Source organism: Belonocnema kinseyi, chromosome 6, assembly GCF_010883055.1.
Source record: "Belonocnema kinseyi isolate 2016_QV_RU_SX_M_011 chromosome 6, B_treatae_v1, whole genome shotgun sequence".
Classification (NCBI taxonomy): domain Eukaryota; kingdom Metazoa; phylum Arthropoda; class Insecta; order Hymenoptera; family Cynipidae; genus Belonocnema; species Belonocnema kinseyi.
In genome coordinates, this window is record NC_046662.1 from 92,608,447 (window position 1) to 92,629,179 (window position 20,733).

The 20,733-nt window shown below is 28.7% G+C and overlaps 3 protein-coding genes across 9 annotated transcripts in view; 1 reads left to right on the forward strand and 2 right to left on the reverse strand.

Annotated features, from left to right (window-relative positions):
• Window positions 1–4,359, reverse strand: part of LOC117174122 (transcription elongation factor S-II-like) — a 16,037-nt gene extending 11,678 nt beyond the window's left edge. The window contains exon 1 of one of the 2 annotated variants that reach the window (XM_033362903.1): window positions 4,163–4,359. Coding sequence is in view for 1 of the 2 variants with exons in the window: in XM_033362902.1 (XP_033218793.1) it covers window positions 3,461–3,529 (69 nt within the window). In the remaining variant the exon portion in view is untranslated. Of the gene's footprint in view, window positions 1–3,460; window positions 3,703–4,162 lie in introns of those variants that run through there. The other variant, XM_033362902.1, reaches the window with a different exon arrangement.
• Window positions 3,969–20,733, forward strand: part of LOC117174120 (E3 ubiquitin-protein ligase SIAH1B-like) — a 29,056-nt gene continuing 12,291 nt past the window's right edge. Inside the window, exon 1 of one of the 2 annotated variants that reach the window (XM_033362894.1) lies at window positions 3,969–4,116. In XM_033362894.1, the coding sequence (XP_033218785.1) occupies window positions 4,108–4,116 (9 nt within the window). In that variant the 5' untranslated portion in view covers window positions 3,969–4,107. The remainder of the gene's footprint in view (window positions 4,117–20,733) is intronic. The other variant, XM_033362896.1, reaches the window with a different exon arrangement.
• Window positions 7,858–20,733, reverse strand: part of LOC117174121 (coiled-coil domain-containing protein 28A) — a 33,049-nt gene continuing 20,173 nt past the window's right edge. The window contains exons 1-5 of one of the 5 annotated variants that reach the window (XM_033362901.1): window positions 15,882–16,100; window positions 15,360–15,523; window positions 15,074–15,290; window positions 14,614–14,730; window positions 7,858–8,400 (exon numbers count right to left, since the gene is read on the reverse strand). In XM_033362901.1, coding sequence (XP_033218792.1) covers window positions 8,195–8,400; window positions 14,614–14,730; window positions 15,074–15,290; window positions 15,360–15,515 — 696 coding nt within the window. In that variant the 5' untranslated portion in view covers window positions 15,516–15,523; window positions 15,882–16,100 and the 3' untranslated portion in view covers window positions 7,858–8,194. Of the gene's footprint in view, window positions 8,401–8,738; window positions 8,904–14,613; window positions 14,731–15,073; window positions 15,291–15,359; window positions 15,524–15,881; window positions 16,101–20,733 lie in introns of those variants that run through there. The other 4 variants (XR_004467262.1, XR_004467261.1, XM_033362900.1 and 1 more) reach the window with 4 other exon arrangements.

Consider the following 20,733-nt stretch of genomic DNA (forward strand, 5'->3'; position numbering starts at 1 on the left):
TTATTGATGTACGACCACGCTTAAATTCATTTACCCAGTTATAAACCGTTGCTAAGGCAGTGGCAGATGTGCCATGAACTGAGTCCAATTCATTTTTTATCTGATATGGAGTTAAACCCTTTAAATGAAAATGTTTTATTACCGCTCTGAACTCGTTTTTTCCCATTTTTCTTAACGAACAATTTTTTTGCAATTGTTTATAAAAACACGTAAACTCAGAAGATGTGGACTGTGACTGCACGATATACCTAGTCGGGAGTGGTGCTGACTGAAAACAGATGATTTGGAGCGATTCGCGCGCAATCTGTTGGTCATTCTAAGGACTTATTGAACTACCCTCGTATAAACATGCCACAAAAATGTTTCATTCAAGTAAAAAGGGGAGATTACGATATCCGTGGCGACAGAGTTTTAATGTGTATTTATATAGGAATTTTTGCAAAAAACACGAATCTGACATTTTTAAATCGATATTTTGAATAGTTTTCGAAATATTCGTTTTTTGTTAGAATTACTCTTACCAATAAAAAGTATGTATAATGAAGAGGTGAATTTTATTATTTTAAGGTTCAAAATTCATTTTTTGCTGTTACATATTAATGCATTACAATAAAATGAACATTTTTAGCTAGTTTTCCAGTTGATTAAGGCAATCTACTGTAAACCATTATCTAAATTATTATCCAAACTTAACCCTAAACGGATCCTATACATTTTTTTGCCCTCACCGGGACCTGTGGGTCTTTTTCCTTTCATCGGAATCAAATGTTAATACACGGCATTTTCTTTCTTTTTTTAATGTCGAAGATATTGGTGTATATAACATCCCATTTAAATGAATTTAAAATGTTTAAAAAAATAAAAATTGCGAAAAATCGTGTTTTTGACATTTTTGGACAAAATCATGTCATTTCTTTTCTAATTAACTAATTTTGAAATTTCAAACGCCATTTTGAAGGGGACAAATTGCACTTTAAGGTGGTGCAGGTTATAATTAGGTTCCTTCCAAAAAGTATATTTATTTGAACATTTTAATTTAGAAAATTAAAATAAATGAGAAATATCAGAAGTGCGGGCAGAATACTTACTATTATAAATAATTTTAGGCTTTTAATTAACCCTTCTTTAACCCTCAGATGGTACCCTGAGTGTGCAGCTACCCAGTGGTAGTATAAAACTGAAATTTGTGAAAATGATATGAAGAGGAGAGTGGGGTTGGGGGTTGCTAACTTAGGGAAAAAATAAGGCCGAATTGTCAGGCATGTGACCCTACTCAGCAGTCTCCATCTTTTCGAGTTATAAGCATTTGAAGCGCGTTGAGGGTATAATATACTCACAATCTTCAGATTGAAAAAATAAGTGTAGGTACTTTTTATTGACGAGAAAAAAACTGATAACACTACCTTACAGTTTGAAGTGTACAGTTTACGAATCACTATGATTTTTTAATTTTATACAATTTGAAGGAAACCCCCGAAGAAAACAGGATTTTTGCCATTTTCGATCATTTTTCTAAATTTGTGTTTTTTTTTAATTTTACCATCTTTTGGCTAATTAAAATATCAATACCAAACTTTTACAGCGGCATTCCTGGCATTCTAGGGATTTTAATTCACCCCTGAAAATTTAAAAAAATAAGTATTTTAAACAGTTTTTATCTCTGAAATAAGTTATGGGTGCGGCTACACACCCAGTGCAACATGAACGTGACGCCAGAAAATGTACGCCATCAGAGGGTTAAAAAAAGAAGCCTTTTCTACAAAACTATTTTTATTTCCAGACTAATTCTTGAAATAAAATTTAATTTAAAAACATTAAATTAAACTGAATATTGCATTAAATAAGCTCAATTTACTTCGGTGCAAAGGTTGCACAAGCCCGCCCTGCATTCGTCACACAGGTCGGTTGCAACTTTTCTCTTTCCTACGACACTGCAGTCACAGCATCGGCACTTTTTAGTTCGTATATTCTCGACATCTTGGATGAGAAAAACCATTATTTATTCATTATTTATTAATTGCATTATTATTGGAATTTATGAACACTGTATAAGTAAAATTAAAGAAAATAACTTTCAATTGATATATATCACATTATTAGAAATTTTTCCATATAATTTTCACTTAAATTACAAAAATTCAATTCGAAACATTAAAATACCATGATATACTGTAAATATACGTCAAATTCGTTCATTTACATGAAAATATGAAATTGACTTAACGTGACGAAACTCGAACGCAACGGATCCTCTGGCAGACAAATGTGCCCCAAGCGCTCAGAATTTCCTTCTTACTTGACAGAAAGCGAACAACCGACAACATCAACCACTTCACCGCACTCTAGGATAGTCGAACTGAATTATGTTTAGGGTCTGCACGAAAAAATCAGAGATATTTGCTCAGGAGAATTAACTGAATTTCGCGTGGGGCAGATTTGTCCCCCGCAGGATCCATGTAGGGTTTAAAAATTATTTTTGGTTAATTCTGAACCAATCCATTCAGAATATTAAATTTTCCAAATAGGAAAAGAAATCATGGTTACATTATAGAATAGCTGGTAGCACCCTTTATTTCATGGACTCATTTTTTTCCGAAATCGAACTATTAGAACATGAAATTGAAGTAAATTCGAAGCGATTTGTTAAAAGAAAGCATTAAAATTATTGTTAATTGCAGTATTATAACGGGTCAAATATGGGTCTACCCAAAATTTGAATTTGCCCCATTCAACCTACCATTAAAGTGTTTTTAGTTCTTGGAAAAGGGGTTGAGGTGCTTTATAGAATTTGAAACGACTCTTTCTTTACCAACTTTAGCAACTCTTTCTTTTGTCGGGAGTTGTAAAAGGACTTAAACAGTAAGTTAAATACGGTAAATTCAAATTTTTGGTAGACCCATATTTGATACGTTATAATAATGTAATTAACAATAATTTTAATGCTTTCTTTTAACAAATCGCTTCGAATTTACTTCAACTTCATGTACCAATAGTTTGATTTTGGAAAAAAAATTCCAGGAAATAAAGGGGGGCACCAGCTATTCTATAATTTAACCGAAATCATCACAAAATGCATACATTTCTTAAATAGATAATACTATAATCATCCCTTTGTACAAAATTTAAATGAAAAGATTTCTTTCGACAATTTGAGAACAAAATTCTTTGGCCTCAATGATGGGGAAAAGCATAAAAAATTGGGGTTAATATATATTTACGAAATATGAGCTGTTCTTGTTATTAATAGCAAATAATTTTTTCTGAGATTATAAAACGTACATTTTACTTTAAGAATGTTACGCACACGATGGTGATCCTTTGCGGTGATTTATTATTTTACTATTAAATTACTTAACAACACTAAAAGTAATTAGTTTAATTAAAAGTTAATTGCATTCAAAAAAGCAAAACTGGAAATAAATAAAATGGCAATGATTTTTTTAATTTTTGAATAACGTACCATTGTACCGACATTCGACATTTTAGAAATCTTATCCTTGATTCGTAGAACCTCTTCTTCGATATTCATTGTGAATAAATAGCAAATTTTTTAGATAAAATGAAAACTGAAGAGACTTGCGCCTGTTTTTTCAATTTTTTTTTACAAAATCAAAGGGAAAATGATACTTAAGTTACACCTAAACTCGTGGCCGGCGAGCAAAAACATGAAACACAATATACACAATGAAACATAAACAAAAATATGAGGCGCATATTACTACCCCAGAAATGACTAGAAAATTCCCTAAACCCAAACGAGCCACAAACGTAAAAACTAACGGTATGAGAAACCTTTGAGTAAAAAGGAGCGACATAGGGAGCCCAAAGTAGTGTAAACAAAAACAAAGATAGCCGAAAATAAGCAAATTTTTGTCGTATTTGGTCGTATGGGCATGGTTACAATACTTCATGTTTCCGTATTATGGCGCTAGTATGCCACGGGAATCAAATGGCAGCTGCCTATGTTTGCATCGTTCACATTGACACAGTTTTCATTGCATATTAAGGATTGTGATATTTGATTTAAATAGATCAATTATTATTTATATAAAAAAAGATTTTAAGAATTTGGTTCATCGAGAAACATTTAATCGTTGTGATCCTGCAATGGACGAGGTAAGTTACATTATGTGGTGATATGAAAAATAGGTATATAACTTACCACTTTTAAATCTTGTATGCTTACGCATCACAGAACTGGTACCAAACTTTCACTTAAATGTTGCGGTTTTTATATTCCAATAATCTCAGAATGGCTGAAAGAAATTAATTCAACGGTTTACGAATTTTTTATTTTTCTTTGAGGCTTGAGGTTTTATTTTACACGAAACCATGGCGATGGCTATCCATAACCGTGCCAAACTAGCGCCGCGTTCGGGAATATCTAGCATTCCGATGCGTTATTGTACATCCGACAGAAAAATGCTCGTTTCTGGTGAAGTCAATGTACAGGAGTTTGGGCTCCTTATGTCTATTCTCCATGCATTTGTAGATCAGGGATGCTTCCAAAAGAGTAAGAGAGATAAGTAGCAGTCTGTTTTTTTCGCTCTCGTGGGATTTCTGCGTGCAATTTGTCGAGGTCAAATCTGTCAAACTATCCGTGAAGTTGACACATCAACCAAAAAAATCCAAACTTTTTTTAGTGGAATAAATTAGTGATCAAAATTGAAAAAACTATAGTACTTTCAAGGTTTGTGTGCTAGTTTCACGTTGTAGTGGTTTTTAATAGTTGCTGGTCAAAATTGTGAGTGTCCAAAAAATCCCACGGACCTGTTTCTGCGCCCATAAAATTGGCGCGAAATTTAAAACCATGAAATACTCCATATCAAAAAGCATTTTATTATTGCACGTATTAAATTATAATACAATCTAACTTTTTTCATGGACTCATTTTTTGGTCATTTGAAGGTCATTTGTCGGCGGTTTTTAACATTTGGTGGTCAAAATTTCAAAAAGTACAGTATTTTCAAAATTGTCATGCTTCAAAGGTTGCAAGCCACTTTCTTTACATTCAAACAAAAAATTTAGAATATTTCGGAGGTCATTTGGCAAACTATGGATGATGGATTTTAATATTTGGTGGTCAAACTTGTGGAAAATATTAACATTACAGAAAACCTGTACCAACATCCGCAGCTGTATCTGCGCATACAGAGTTGGTGCGAAATTTAAAAGCAAGAAATACATTCTTAAAGATTGAAGTATACTAATTTCAGAAATATTTCGTTACTTTGCCATACTTGACCTTATTGGAAGTTATTCTTTTTGAACATTTTTTTCTTTATTAAATATGAACAAGGATTTTATAAATTTGGAGGGTCAAATTCACGGAAACTGCCGTTAATTTTGATTTTACCCGATAATAGTGGGAGTGTTTGTCACATCGACGAATGTGTAGCAGTAATCGTCAAAACTTCTGGGGTAGCATTCCAGGGTTAAAAATTATTTGTTGGAAACTTATGATGATCAATTGTTAAACATTTGATGGTTGATTTTAATATTTTGTTATCAACATTACGGAAGGTATCACTTTTTCCGACAAAATAAGATTTGTTTCTTTTATTCGTCATGAAAATGTTTAAAAAATCAAGAATTTTCTAGAAAAATGTACTTAATCTTTTTTTGATAGAACTTACCGTTTTTCATATATATAAATTTATACAATAATTGAATAAATGACAGTTCTTGATTAATCGAAAAATAATAATGAATGAAATAAAATTATTGTCATTATATAATTGATTAGAGAAGTATACAAATACATCTACAAAGCCGAGCACAAGTATTGTAATGAGAATCTGTTCCTTAAGGTCGATACTCAATTACATATAGATAAGGAAACTAAATCATATTTATTTTTTGAAATGTAACTTTTTTGTCGAAAATTAAATTGTTTTCTAAAAAAATGCAACTCAATTGCATCAGCTTTTTTGTTCAATGACCTTCAAAAGCCACCAACAAATGATTCCACCAAAAAATTTGGATTGTATCATAATTCAGTAAGCGTAATAAGACGCTTCCCATTGTAGAGTATTAATAACTTTCACAATTTAGTCTACCAAATATTAAAAACCATCAATAAATTTTCGCCGATTCACTATGTGAATGTATCACATTAATTTTTGAAATACTGTATTTTTTTAATTTTGACCACTTAATATCGAAAACCAAATGACGTACAAAAGACCAACAAATGATTCCGCTGACAAAGTTGGATTGTGTTATTATTAAATACCCGCAATAAAACGCTTTCTGTTGTAGAGTATTAACTCGAACAGATTTTCTTTCCCTTTAAAACTCATTCTTTAACGAACCCTCGATTAATACAGTTGCATCTTAGTTAATTTTTTGATCAAAGAAAATTAAATTCTTATATGCGCGACTGTTTTTTCAAATTATACTCCTTGACACGGACAATCCAATGTATTTTTATAAAAGTTTTCACCGCAAAACTCAAAGTGTAAGCTTAAAATAAAGGAAATTCAATAACCACATCAACGATGAGTTAATTTTATCGATTCATATTAAATTTTACGGAAAAAATGAAATTGCAATTTTATTAAACTTTATGGGAAATTGCAATTTTGAAGATATCATTAAAAATCGAACTATTTTGCTATTCACGGGAGGGTGTATTCTTTTTATATTATAAATGAAATTACGAGCAAACACTTTATTTATTCCACTCAGCCTCTTCTGAGTTTACTTTTGCAATTGCAAATTTCATGGAATTCTATAATATTTTAATACCTGTCAACAATTTCATCATAAAACTCAGCGATTTCACAGAGTTTCGGGGATTCTCAGATATTATAAATGCATTTACAAAATCTAGAAGAATTGCCAAGATTTTGGGGGTTTTTAAACGATTCTAGCGGATTTTTAATTTATTCAAATAACTTGAAGGGATTGTGTAGTATTTTTAAATAGCCACAACCATTGGCTTATAAAAATAGTACAAAAAGACATACACTAGTGTAAAGCGATAGTCGACCAGATTTTCTTACCCTTTAAAAACCAGTCTTTAACGATCCTTCGTTTAATACAGTCGCACCTTAATTAATTTTTCGATGAAAAAATTAAATTCTAATATGCGCGACTATTTTTTTCAAATTACACTCCTTGATATGGACACTCCAATTCATTTTTATAGAAAGTTTTTACCGCGAAACTAAAAGTGTAAGCTGAAAATCAAGAAAATTGAAAAATCATGTCAAAGATGGGTTGATTATCAATTCATATTAAATTTTATGGAAAAAATGAAATTGCAATTTTATTAAATCTTAGGTGACATTGCAATTTTGAAGGTATCATTAAAATTCGAACTATTTTACTTATCATTTTACTTATCTTTTTATATTATAAATTTAATTACGATAAAACACTCTGTTATTTAATCCCCCCAGCCTTTTCTGCGTTTAATTTGCAATTGCAAATTTTATAACATTTTCAAATTTCATAAAATTTCGTTCGAATCTGAAGTCAATTCTAAATACTCTTGAATAGGGTTTCTTTCGATTCGTACTGAGGGCATCGAAATTTTATTCGGAAGACTTTCGAATTGTCGAATTCGAATCGGTTTTTTCCTCATTCGAACTGGGCTGTTCGAAACATTTTTGATTCGATTTTCGACGCTCCTTAAATTTGGCATCAGTTGGGTTCGAATCACTTTGCACAGTCTTTTCACTCCTATGCACTTTCTGCAGTTTGATCGCCTGTAATTTTTTTTTAATTATTCTGTAATATTTTACCAGTTTTACTTTTAAAAATAAAGTGTAGAACCTTTTCCCATATAAGCTCAATAGGGGTAGGTTTTACTACAGATCTATAAGGCTACAGTAAAATAAAAAAAGAAAATAGAGTTTCACGAATTAATATAATTCCCGTAATAACAAATTACAAAAGGCAAGGCGAAAGCTACGCCGATAACATAGACTTTATAGTAAAAATGACTTCGAACAAATTACATTCACATTACCCTTAAAACGATCTGCAATACTTAACAACTTAAGCCTTAATTCTCGTATTTCTTACGCACTGAATAAAAAAATTGTGCACCTTACGAATAAATTCGCCTCTCGGTTGTCATAACACAGACTTAACATCAAAGATGTATGCTTTGATTATACTCCACAACACATTATTGTGTCAGAAGTCTTACTTTTTTTAAGAAGTACATGATAGGAAGAGAGCTTTATGAAGATTTGTTATGCAATTTTTCTATACAGACACTCAACTGTTGCAGACGATGTAATAAGTGACGCATATTTGAACTAGACTGACGAAATCCGGACTTATCTCCTCCAAAATCATGTCGTTGTCCTAATTCGAAGTGGAGCCTGGCTAGACGTTCTTGCTGTTCTCTTATTTCTGTCATCTGCTCCATACTGCAGTCCTTTCCTTGTTTCAGATAGAAAAAAATTAGATTATGTCCCTGTAGAACGAAATTTGTAGAGGTCTTTTAATTCAACCAACTTCAATTAGAGTCAAGCGTGGCACCTTTATAATAAAGAGTACATCGACGAGTTGACTACTCAACATTTGAATGTAAATCCAATTTCACAATGATATTAAAGGTTTGAAAGATCCCAAAGGATTTCAAAAATTGTTTAAAAATTTCAAAGTAGTAAAAATATTTCGCATAGATTTCAAAGTTTTCAAAAAGATTTTAATAGATTTAAAAGGTATTCGCAAAGATTTTAAAGGTTTCAAAAATTTGAGAACGATTCCAAACATACCAAGAGATTTCACGAAGGCTTGTGCACCAGAATTCCAAACTTTATGGGAAGGTATTGCTTTTATTTTAAAAATTACTTTCGACCATCACATGTCGACGTTCTGAGGCCTCCTGAGCCAGAAAAAATAGTTTTTACGTCGGTGCTGTCTGTCGTTGTCATTGTAGTCTGTAAATACGGTAACATTTGAAGGAATCATCCGGTTGGATTGCCCTTTGACAAACTTGATTAGGATTTTAAAAAAAAGGCCGAGTTCGTCAGCCAGCCTTTTTTCATGACACTTCAAAAATTTAATTTATATATTAATAAATTTATAATAATAATTTTAATATTTATATAATTATATTTACTTTTTTATATTTTTATTTAAAATTTATATAGTTTATTATAAAAACATTACAATTTCATTATAAAAATAATTAAATTTACAAATAAAAATATAATTTAAAGATTATAAAATCATTTTAATATCTTCAATATTATGTTATATTTAAACTATTTGAAAAGAAATGAAAATGATGTTTAATTTAAATATATTTTTATTATTAAGCGAAATATATTTAAAATCTTAAAAATTAAATTTATTTTATTTTTTATTTTATTTTTTTTTTTAATACTAGCTAACTGTCCTAACTTTAAAGAAGTTAATAATTTTATACCCGTCATTAAGTTTATAAAAATATAAATTGAAGTTTAACATGACCTACACCATTGAACTGAAAAATTGTCATTTTCCTTCTTAAATTTTGGCTTTAAAACCAATTAATAGTCTACGATTTAAATACTGTGTGCATTTAAATACAATTTTTAATTAATATAATAATTTTTTTATTCTATTCCCCTACCCCCTTTATTAGAATATTTATATTATAATAATTTTTATATTCATACACAAATTTTATTTAAATTTTAAATTGAAATATATTTTAATTATCAAGCGAAATATATTTAGGGAATTTTCAAAATTTTTGAAACCAGATTTTCAAAATTTAACAATTTTATTTGCGGCTATTCATAGTACTGAGAAATTCGAACAATTTAGTTTAATGATTTTCTTCAAGACAAAGAAAATTGTCCGAGTTATAATATTTTTGAAATCCAAAAAAGCAAATGGAAATTAACACATTGAGCCAAACATCGCACGATACGAAAATAAATCAGGAGAAGAAAAACGTTGTCTTTCGAAAGCCCTACAAGACTAAAATAACCACTTTTTGAATTTTCTTGAAACATCGAAAATTCCAATTTTAGCTGCCCAAAAAATAATGAAAAACAAAAAATTCCTCTTTGCGGTCAAACTATAGAAGATACGAAAAAATATGAATAGAGGAAAGTTGTGCACCAAAAAAAGAGCTTAAAAATTTGTTGACATGATTTTTGATATAACACGTAGTTTTCTGTATAATAAATATTAAAAAATTTAGGACAAACGATACAAGCTATGAAAAAAACGAAGACAAAAGTTGCTCTTCCAAAAAAGAGCTACAAATTTGTCAATAATCATTTTCTGATAGTACGCGTAGTGTTTGTTTGAATCGTAAAAAATAAAATTAAAAATTTTTTAAATCAAGTTTTAAAAAAACGACACAACGTACGAAAAAAAATTAACAGAAAAAAGTGTTCACGCAAAAAGGATCTCCAAATTTGGCATAAAAAGTGTTTAGATAGGACGATTAGATTATCTTTTAATTGAACAGAAATAAGATTAGAAATAAAATAATAAATTTATGGAAAAAGGACACAACACAAAAATTGTATACTTTTTTAATTGGTTCAACCAAAAATGATCTACAAATTTGGTTATAAACTCTTGTTATAAAAATATATTGAAAATTATTTTTTTGGAAAAATCACACTAGCTACAATCACAATTTATTCAACAAAAGTTTTTCTCTAAATTGTATTTACAAATTTGCTTAGAAACACTTTTCGCTATGATGCGTATTTTTGGTTAAAATCATAAAAAATAACATTGAAAGTAAATTAATTAATTTTATGAAAAAATTACACAAGTTGCAATAACATTTTTAATAACAATTTTTTTTATGGGATGCGCCCTTTTTTAATCACTATAAAAAACAATAAAAATACGTATTTTTTAATACCAATGCATATTATAAATTGTAATAATATAAATTTATTGATATGATACTTTTTCAAGGTAGCTGTGGATACAAATTTGTACAAAATAAGGTGCAAATATTAAAGTAATCATAAAAAGAAACTGAAGAAATAATTTTGCAAAATCTGAATAAGCAGTATCCGACCGAGATACAGCAATAAATATAATATACGATTATAATAATAGTTTTGGACGAAATGTAGAAAAGGTCACATGTTGGACAAATTCGAATGCGAAGCACGAGATACGCGATGAGAATTTTTTTCGTTAAAGCCGTAGGAGCTTTAACAAAAGAGAGTTCACGATCACCACATTACAGTTGTCGATACTGAGCTTTAATTTTGAAAAGTCTGCACAGATATGAGAGAAATACAACATCCGAGGGCGCAGCGCGAGGCAAATACAAAATTGAGTGCGAAGCGCGGGATAAATATATTATCAAGCGTGAAGCACGAGAGCCAACAGTTGCTCTTAGATCATGGTCGCGCTCAAAACCGCGAGCAGCTCGCTATGAGAACATGCCCGCGCAGTGTGCAGATTTTTTCACATAAGAATATGGTATTTGGTTGAGTAGAATTTAAAAATTGTAAAAACAATTTATACGGGCAAAATTTTTTTATTGCTTAGGTGCTAGATTTATTTTTAAACGGCAAACAATTTCGTATTTGACTTATTATAGGCGCTTAGCCGTTTTAATTCACTCACATTTATGCACATAATTTAAAAATTAAAGGTTAAAGCATCGACAACTGTAATTTGGTGATTGTGAATTTTCTTTTGTTAAAACTCCTTCGGCTTTAACGAACATATCATCACATATATTTTGCATCGCACTCGATTTTGTCAAAAATACGAAATTTTCTTCATTATGTTCAATACAATTATATCTAATTTTGTATTGTATTTATTGCTGTACCTCAAACTGCGATTGCTTATCCAGATATTGCAAAATAAATTACAAATTTTACTTCTAATGATTAAATTAATATTTAATTCTTATTTTGCATTACACTTTATTCTTAGCTACCCTGAAAATGTATATCATTTCAATACATTTATATTATTATAATTCATAATATGTATTGGTATTAAAACGCACGTATTTTCATTCTCTTGTTTTTAGAATTTAAAAAAAGTGACCATTCCAAAAAAAATAATTTCGTTATTAAAATTTTTACTGCAGCTGGTATCATGTTCCCGTACATTTTATTTGTTTATTTTCAATGTTATTTTTACGATTGAAACCAAAAATACGCATTATAGCGTAAAGTGCTTCTAAGAAAATGTGTTTATAATACAATTTAGGCGAAACTTTTTATCAAATAAGAAGTCATTGTAACGCGTCATTTTTCCCAAAAGTTAATCTTTTTTTATTTCTAATGTATTCTTATAACAAATGTATATACCTGTTTTGTTTGAAAACTTTTTTCCATTGATTTTTTTTCGTCTTGTGTCGTTTTTCCAAACAATTTATTTTTTTTTATTTTCGTCTTATTTTTTAGGATAAAAACCTATCATCTTGTCCTATCTAGAAATGAGTAATGATAAATTTGTAGATATTTTCTGTTAAAAAACTTTAGTCTATTAGTTTTTTTCGAATCTTGAGACATTTTAAAAAAAAAGATGTATTTTTAATATTATTTTTTACGATTAAAACAATAAAAAAATTGTGGTACCGTTAAAAAATATTTGATAACAAATTTGTAGCTCTTTTTTTGGTTGAACAACTTTTATCGTTTTTCTTGTAACTTGTGTCATTTCTACAAAAATTTTATTTCTTTATTTTCAATGTTGTTTTTTACGAATAAAAGAAAAACTACGCATACTATCAAAAATTGATTTTTAACATATTCGTATACATTTTCTGGATATATCTTTTAGGGTATTCAAAAAGCAACTTTTATCTTTCCTTGACTTTTTTTCAAATCTTGCGCTGTTTCGTTTAAAATTTTAATTTTCGTTTTTCTTTTAATTTTGTCAATCATGTATCTCTAAACACGCATACAACTTTTTTTTAAATACCTTAAAATTATCAAAACCCTTGGTTATCCCTTGAAATTGTTTAAAGCTATTCAAAATGTCTGGGATTTGTTTAGAATACCCTAAAATATTTCACGTCCTTTGAAATCCCATTGAATTACTTAAATCAATTAAAAAATGTCTTGTAATCTTTTTAACTAATCTAAAATATTTCAAATCTTTTGAATTTTTTTTTGAATTTTTTAAAGTATTTTAAAATGCCAAGGAGTTGGAAAAAATACATTAAAATATTTAAATACTTATATATAATAAATAAACTGGTAAGATTGACCAGAACTCAGAAAAACTACCACTCTTTTTATTAATACTACTCTGGTCGATATAAATTGACACTAATTACTACATTTTTTTATTCTCTCGAATTATTCTAAATTTACTCAATTCTACTTAATTCAATGGATTGATTTCAATTTAAAAAAGTTTTGATTAAATTGATCCTGAGGATCAATTGATAAAATGCCCAAATGATTGAAATATTTTACAGTATTTTATTGGAATTCCTTGGTATTTTTAAAAGCTATAAAAATTTGCAAAGGATTTGAACTATTTCAGGTTATTTTAAAAGATCACAAGTAGTTTTTAATTTATTTGAGTAATTTAATGGGATTTCAAAGGATTTTTAATATTTTAGGGTATTTTTAAAAGATTCCCAGACATTTTGAAGAGCTTTAAATAATTGCAAGGGATATACAAGGGGTTTGAAGATGATTTTTCAAAGAGCTACTACCTACCTAAATTTAAAAGCTCTTCGAAATTCTAAAGATTCAAGGCTTTCTATGACAAACAGTTCAGTTTCAAATGGTTTAATTTTAAATATTTCGTTTAAATTCATTCGTTTTAAATAAAAAGTCAAATATTGCTAACTATTAAATAATTAAACTTTTTCTCAACTAAAAAATTTGAAACTGAATCGATTAAAAATTGAATATATTAGACTGAAACAATATTTTTAATTTAGTGAACGCCTTTAATTACAAACACATTATTATGAAGTTATTTTTTAAGTTAAAAATATCTTGTAAAGTTTCAATCTGACGTTTAATTTTTTTAATGACTAAGATTTCCGTATTGAAACAGTTTAATTTTTAACTTTAAATTCTGGAAATTCTTAATTTTTAACGGATTTAGAATCGCATTGACAAATCAATTATTTTTCGCTTAAAAAATAATGTATTTATATTCACAGTTGATCAAATAAAAATGTTTTTTATCCGAAATTTGCAACTTCAAACGTTTAAAATTTTTAATTATTTAGGTCTTAAAGACTTCATTTAAAAATTATTTGAATTAAAAATCAAAATCTAAACTGGAAAATTTTTAAAGTAGAATATTTCCAAATTACGCATTGCAAACTGAATGATGTCATAATTGAAAAACATAACTTCAATTAATCATTTTAGAAACTTTAGAAATCGATCTTGGACAAATTTTTATTTTAAATATGGGTAAAATTTCAGGTAAAAAATTAATTCACTGTCATTTCCAGGGTTCTCCCAGTCTCGAAAAATTCCCAGTTTCCTGGTTCAGCGGGCACCTTGATAATTCATATTCCTTTATAACATATTTTAAATTCACTTTCCAAATTTTGACTACCCCACCACGCACGATCCTAAATATTGCATAAGAGTAAAACTATCTTTAATATTTATTTCCAAATCTACAAAATAAACATATGTGCTATTGAAATACAATTACTTTTCAAACGGCGATGCTTACCAAAAGCTCGTAAATTGCCACTGTGAAAATCTTCGAGAAGTTGCAGCAATGCTTGTTCCATGCGTCTAACATCGGGCACCTCTGACAGAAATGAATGGTGCTTGCACGATTCCACAGCTTTTTAAGTAACATCAATGCGAAAATAAACTCTACTTAATAAAAAAAAAAACGAAAGAAAAATCGAACTCAAGGAACACAACAAAATTTCTAAACACACAGTAAATTAAACTAAACAAAAATTCAACTAAAAAAATAATAAAGAATAAAAAGGTAATAAAGAAACAAAAGAATAAACTAAAAAAAAATATAGATAACATAAACTTAATTTGTAAAATGTAATTTAGCATGACAAACTAAATTGGCAACAATCATTTAATGAAAGCATAAGGTGCTATTCAGAAGCGATAGGTGTTCACATTAAGTTCGTGATTTTTTTTGAGAATTTGACAAAAATACTTACCTTTCGGTTGTCTACTTATTCTCGGGATTTCTGGTCGGTTCGGTTTTGGTTTCTCTTTCTCGTTTAGGTAAACAAGACGAGATTGATTGGTCGTATGAGTTGAAGAATTAACGGCTCTACCCGAAGCCATTGAGCCTTGGCTAGTTGTTGCTTGGCCAGAACTGGCTTTGCTAATTACAGGTGACGTCTGCATATTATTCTCCCATAGAGTTTGTTGCTGAGAATAAAAAAGAGATTTTCGCCATTATTTCGAAAGATTTTATTAACAGACTTTCTGAAAACTTACTGATATGGAAGAGTTTTGAGCTTCACTCTTGGTTGGACGATTTGATGACCTGGCAGGAGTTGACGGAGGTGTTGCTTCACCTCCTTGACTTGATCGTTCCTCGCCCTCTTCCTCCTGAACTAGTTGTTGCAGTTCACAACCCGATCCTTCATTCATCTTCGGATCTATTTATAGAAATCAAAATGATAGATTTGTATAAGGATCCAGTTACGCAACTTTATTTATACGTAAACACATTTGAGTAGAAGATATTCATTTTTCACCAACCTAAACATTAACTTTAGAAACTTTGTCTATTTTTACCATGATAAATTAATACACAATAACAATTACATAACCTAAAATTTAGAATTAATAAATTTTCAAACCTAAACTAGTCTTAAAAAAGCTATTAAGATAGATTACAAAATTGCTTCAATTGTCAAATATATGCCTACATAATCACCCTATTCAACAATTTATGGAGTCCATTTATATTATAGATATAACCATAATACGCGATCGATACAAAAGTTTACTCACCGGTAATGTTTCGTATCCCTTTAAAGAAGAGGAATGAAGGTGCTGATTTTTAGTTATAAGAGTGCAGAAGTACAAATTAAAATTCACGCCCTTTCCCCTAAATTACACAAAATTAGTCACAATCTTGAATTTGTTGAGAAGTTTTGACACTACACTGCTGCGAAGTACTCCATTTCTTGGTTTTGACACTTCACCAGAATCGCTAGCACCCCATGCATCGCCCCCACTATTCCGTTTTCTTACGATCCGGAAGGGAAATGTCGGTCAAACTAAGCCAACAGATGCCACCACAAAAAGTAAGTCTGTCTTTTTCATTGAATTGCATTAAGAAAGAGCAAAAATAATTTAAAAACTTGATGCTGTTTGTAAATAAACAAAAAAGAATATCTGAACAAATAAGAGTAACTATTACTAATTATTTGAAAAAAGAAAAATTCATGAAAATATGTAGTTTAATATGAATAAAATTTAATTTTGAGATACATTTTGAAAGCAGTTCGAACTTTATATTTTTGTGATTTATTTTGCTCATATTATTGATTTTATTATATGTTAAAGTTGAACAAAATTATTTTTTTTTAATTATTATTGTAGCTAATGAAATCATTAATAATATTAAAGGTCTCAATGACAAAAATATTTAAAACATGTACATGATCAGAAGAATTAATAAAAAATATATGACGTATATTGTATATTGAGGGAATAATTTGGTAAAAAGTTAATGAAAAGACTAATGAATAAGAAAGTGGATTTAATATTATTTAATATAATGTATATATTTATTTAAATTGAACCGAATATCATATATACATTTATACAGTTCAATCATTTATTTGTTTCTTAATCTTGAAAGCTTTTTTCTCGCTGCATTCAGACCCTAATAATTTTATTTAAACATTTAAATTTAAAGGTGATTTTGAATTAAATAGTTAATTATATTATTGCAAACCTCATTTCTAAAATTAACAGACTATAAACTATTAAACTCTATAAACAAACGTACCGTACTCATGACGGAGTGTAGAATGAAATTCACTTTTTTCGTTCAGCTTGACGCTCCGAACTTTTGTCTTCTCTATTTGTTTATTAATAATTTTTCTACTCAAAGCATGAAAAAACTGAAATTTTGTACATAACAATTTTTTACGCTTTGATAACTGATCAGGGAAACTTTATATTGTCTAAGATTAATATTTAGGGACTCATAAAATACAAATAATTTGTTTATCATTCCATTCATTTGTTGGAAACAAATATGATAAACAAATTAAGAAATATACTTATTATCGGTAAAATTTGTTGGTGCTGAAATAATAAGAATAATTTAAAAGTTTATAATAACTATTGTTATGAACAATTCTTGTGGCAAAATATTATAGTTGAGATTTTTCAAATTATTATTTCCTTCAAGCGCCAGGAAGACTTCAGGTATTCTCTGAAACAATAAATATATAATAATATTTGATAAAATATAACAATTAAAATTTTTGTAAATACATTAGATAAAGGCATTCAAAATTTTGGTCCTTTCGCATAGACATTTTTTTTACACTGGAAATATTTTAAGCTGTTGGGCGAATAACTGCTAGTCACAAAAATATGTGAGAAGTTAACAATAACCATTGTTATGAATAATTCTCGTGAGAAAATATTCAAATGTTAGGTTTTATAAAAAGGTTTATTTTCTTTCATCGCTACAATGGCTACGGGTATTCCTAAAAAATGTATCTTTGATCATATTTAGTGGAATATAACAACTTACATGTTTACAAACAATTTACATTAAAAAATGTCCCAATGTTGGAAGTATCACTCGGAAAAAGTCGGGTTTTCAATCGTAACAGATTGGAAATAAATCATAACACTGCATGCTAAAATGTACTCAATGTAAAATCTTTTGACAATAACCCACCGACTTGGCCATCAAAGAAAATTTAAATTTGATAAAACCTTAAGTTTAAATATTTTGTCACAAGAATTGGTAATAACAGTTGTTATTATTAAATCTTCTAATATTTTTGTGACTAGCAGTCATTCGTCTAATAGCTTAAAACATTTCCAGTGCAAAAAAATTGTTCTATACGAAGGAGCAAACATTTTAAATTTGTTTATCTAATTTGTTTACAAAAATTTAAATTTTATATTTTATCAAATATTATTAAATATTTATTATTTTAAGGAATACCTGAAGTCGTTTTGGCCATTGAAGGAAATTATAATTTGAAAGATCTCAAATTCTAATATTTTGACACAAAAATTGTTTATCACAGTGGTTATTATAAACTTTTAAATTATTTTTGTTATTAAATGTCATTCCTACATTAATGAGAAGCACTTTTTTCAAAAAAAATGATATTCAGCGATAATAAGACTTTGTTCATACTTCGACTGAAAAATTATTAATAAAAAAATAGAGGAGACAAAATTTCGGAGAGTCAAGATCTATAGAATTTAATGATCTTTAATTTAAAAAAGAAAAATTCAAAATCGCAAGAAAATTGAAGGCTCTGGAGATTTTTTAATGAAAAAAGTGCATTTCCTCCAACTGTGCGTCATGAGTACAGTACGTTTGTTTATATATCTTAATAGCTTATAGTCTTTTTATTTTAGAAATGAAGTTTGCAATAATATAATTAACTATTTAATTCAAAATCTCCTTTAAATGAAACAAAATATTTATATGAAACAAATAAATTATTTAACTGTATAAATGTATATATGATGTTTGGTTCAATTTAAATAAATATATACATTATATTAAATCCATTTTCTCATTTATCACTCGTATCATTGACTTTTTTTCCAAATGATTCCGTGAAACATTTTAATTACAATTACCACTACTTTTTAAAAATATTTCCTTCAAAACTTGAAATTTTTAAGATTTTAAAGGAACAAAGATTCTTTACTTTGCAACTTAAGTTGTAGTCTTACATATTCTAATTATTATTATATTTATATTGGATATAAGTACTATATTTTTTATTAATTCTTCTGATCATGTATATGTTTTAAATATTTTTGTCATTGAGGTCTTAAGTATTATTAATTTTTTCATTAGCTACATTAATAATTTCGACAAGAAATAATTTTGTTTAACTTTAACAAATAATAAAATCGATAATATGAGCAAAATAAATCACAAAAATATAAAGTTCGAACTGCTTTCAAAATGTATCTCAAAATTAAATTTTATTCATATTAAACTACATATTTTCATGACTTTTTCTTTTTTGAAATAATTAGTAATAGTTACTCTTATTTGTTCAGATATTCTTTTTTGTTTATTTACAAATAGCATCAAGTTTTCAAAATTATTTTTGCTCTTTCTTAATGCATTTCAATGATTAAGACAGACTTACTTTTTGTGGTGCCATCTGTTGGCTTAGTTTGACCGACATTTCCCCTTCGGATCGTAAGAAAATTACTTCACACACGCATACACGGTCGACACAGGGGGCTGATTGCTAGTAAAGTCTTCTAGTTACAAAATCGATTGCCAGCGCCCAAAGATAAATATAACCCTAGATGTGGTTAAATAAGCGGATATAATTCGCATGATTGCCGCTACGAACAGCACCATTGATAACATAAAATGCACAGTTTTATAATTTGAAATAACAAATAACTGAAATCAATAGCGAATTTATTTCAGTTGAGTAATAAAATATGTTTTTAGAAAAAGATTGGCAATTAGCAATAGTGGGACGAATCGGGAGGAAAAAAGAGATCTTTACCGATAATGCATTCTTTCTATAAATAAAATGTCGAGACTAGTATGATTGCTATGATGAATGTGAACGAATGCATATTTAAGATGAAATATTACCATCGTACTCATTTTATGAAAGAGATAATAACTTTTGACAGCAGGATATATAATTTAGATTTTATTTTTGAACCGGCTACATGTTTATAAAAGTCACGCCTGGATTCTATAGTGCACGATGGCTTTTCACGAGAATTGAGGGTCAGTTTAATACGCAATTCATCGTTGGGTTCAGGTTGTTAAAGACAGGGATCTTCAATTTTTTATGGAGATTTCATCGCTGCAGTTGGGTTTTCAAGCCCTTAATTGCGGAAACGGACTCGCCATGGATGCAGATTTTATATAATTTTTTATCTTTTCATTCATTATTTTAAATCAGATTTAAAAAATTTGAACTTTTCACGCGTAAATTGAATGCCACTCGTTATAGTCGCATCTCACAAGCGAAACTATGAAGTTCTTGTAACTTATTATATGTTCGCTAGTGAGGCGCTAGGAGCTCGGAAATTGATATATTTAATTCTCTTGATACACATATTTTCAAATATATTGTTATATAATAAATAATAATAAGTTAATAACAAAGACAATTGTGTAATTTTTAAACATTCAGAATTCCGGAACAATTGTGCAAATATTGTGAACATTGTATCTTTGGTAGGACGTAATACATTCCATAATTTTTTCAAAATCCTAGGGATTATCGAAATAGTTCGAGTCCAGACGATTTTTAACAATGCATCATACTCTGAATTCGGTTCTCCAGCTCCACTGCCCCAATTTAAAAACAATTAATTATTTGTAAAGAGTAAAATCAAATTATTCGTTCCTCGTTTACTCTGAAAGAGTATTTTATGACATAAAAATTAATTTTACTATTTCATCAATGATGATTTATTATAAAAAATGTATTTACACACTTAATAATTTCAAAAAAGCGCGCCATATGCAGCTTAATGAAACTAGTAATGCGACGCATGCATAGCACACATGCTCATTGTTTATGTTAAAAAATGGAAAAATTCAGAGAAAAATTCTTTCTATTCCGATTGATTAGTTTATTCTAATTAATCATTTTTA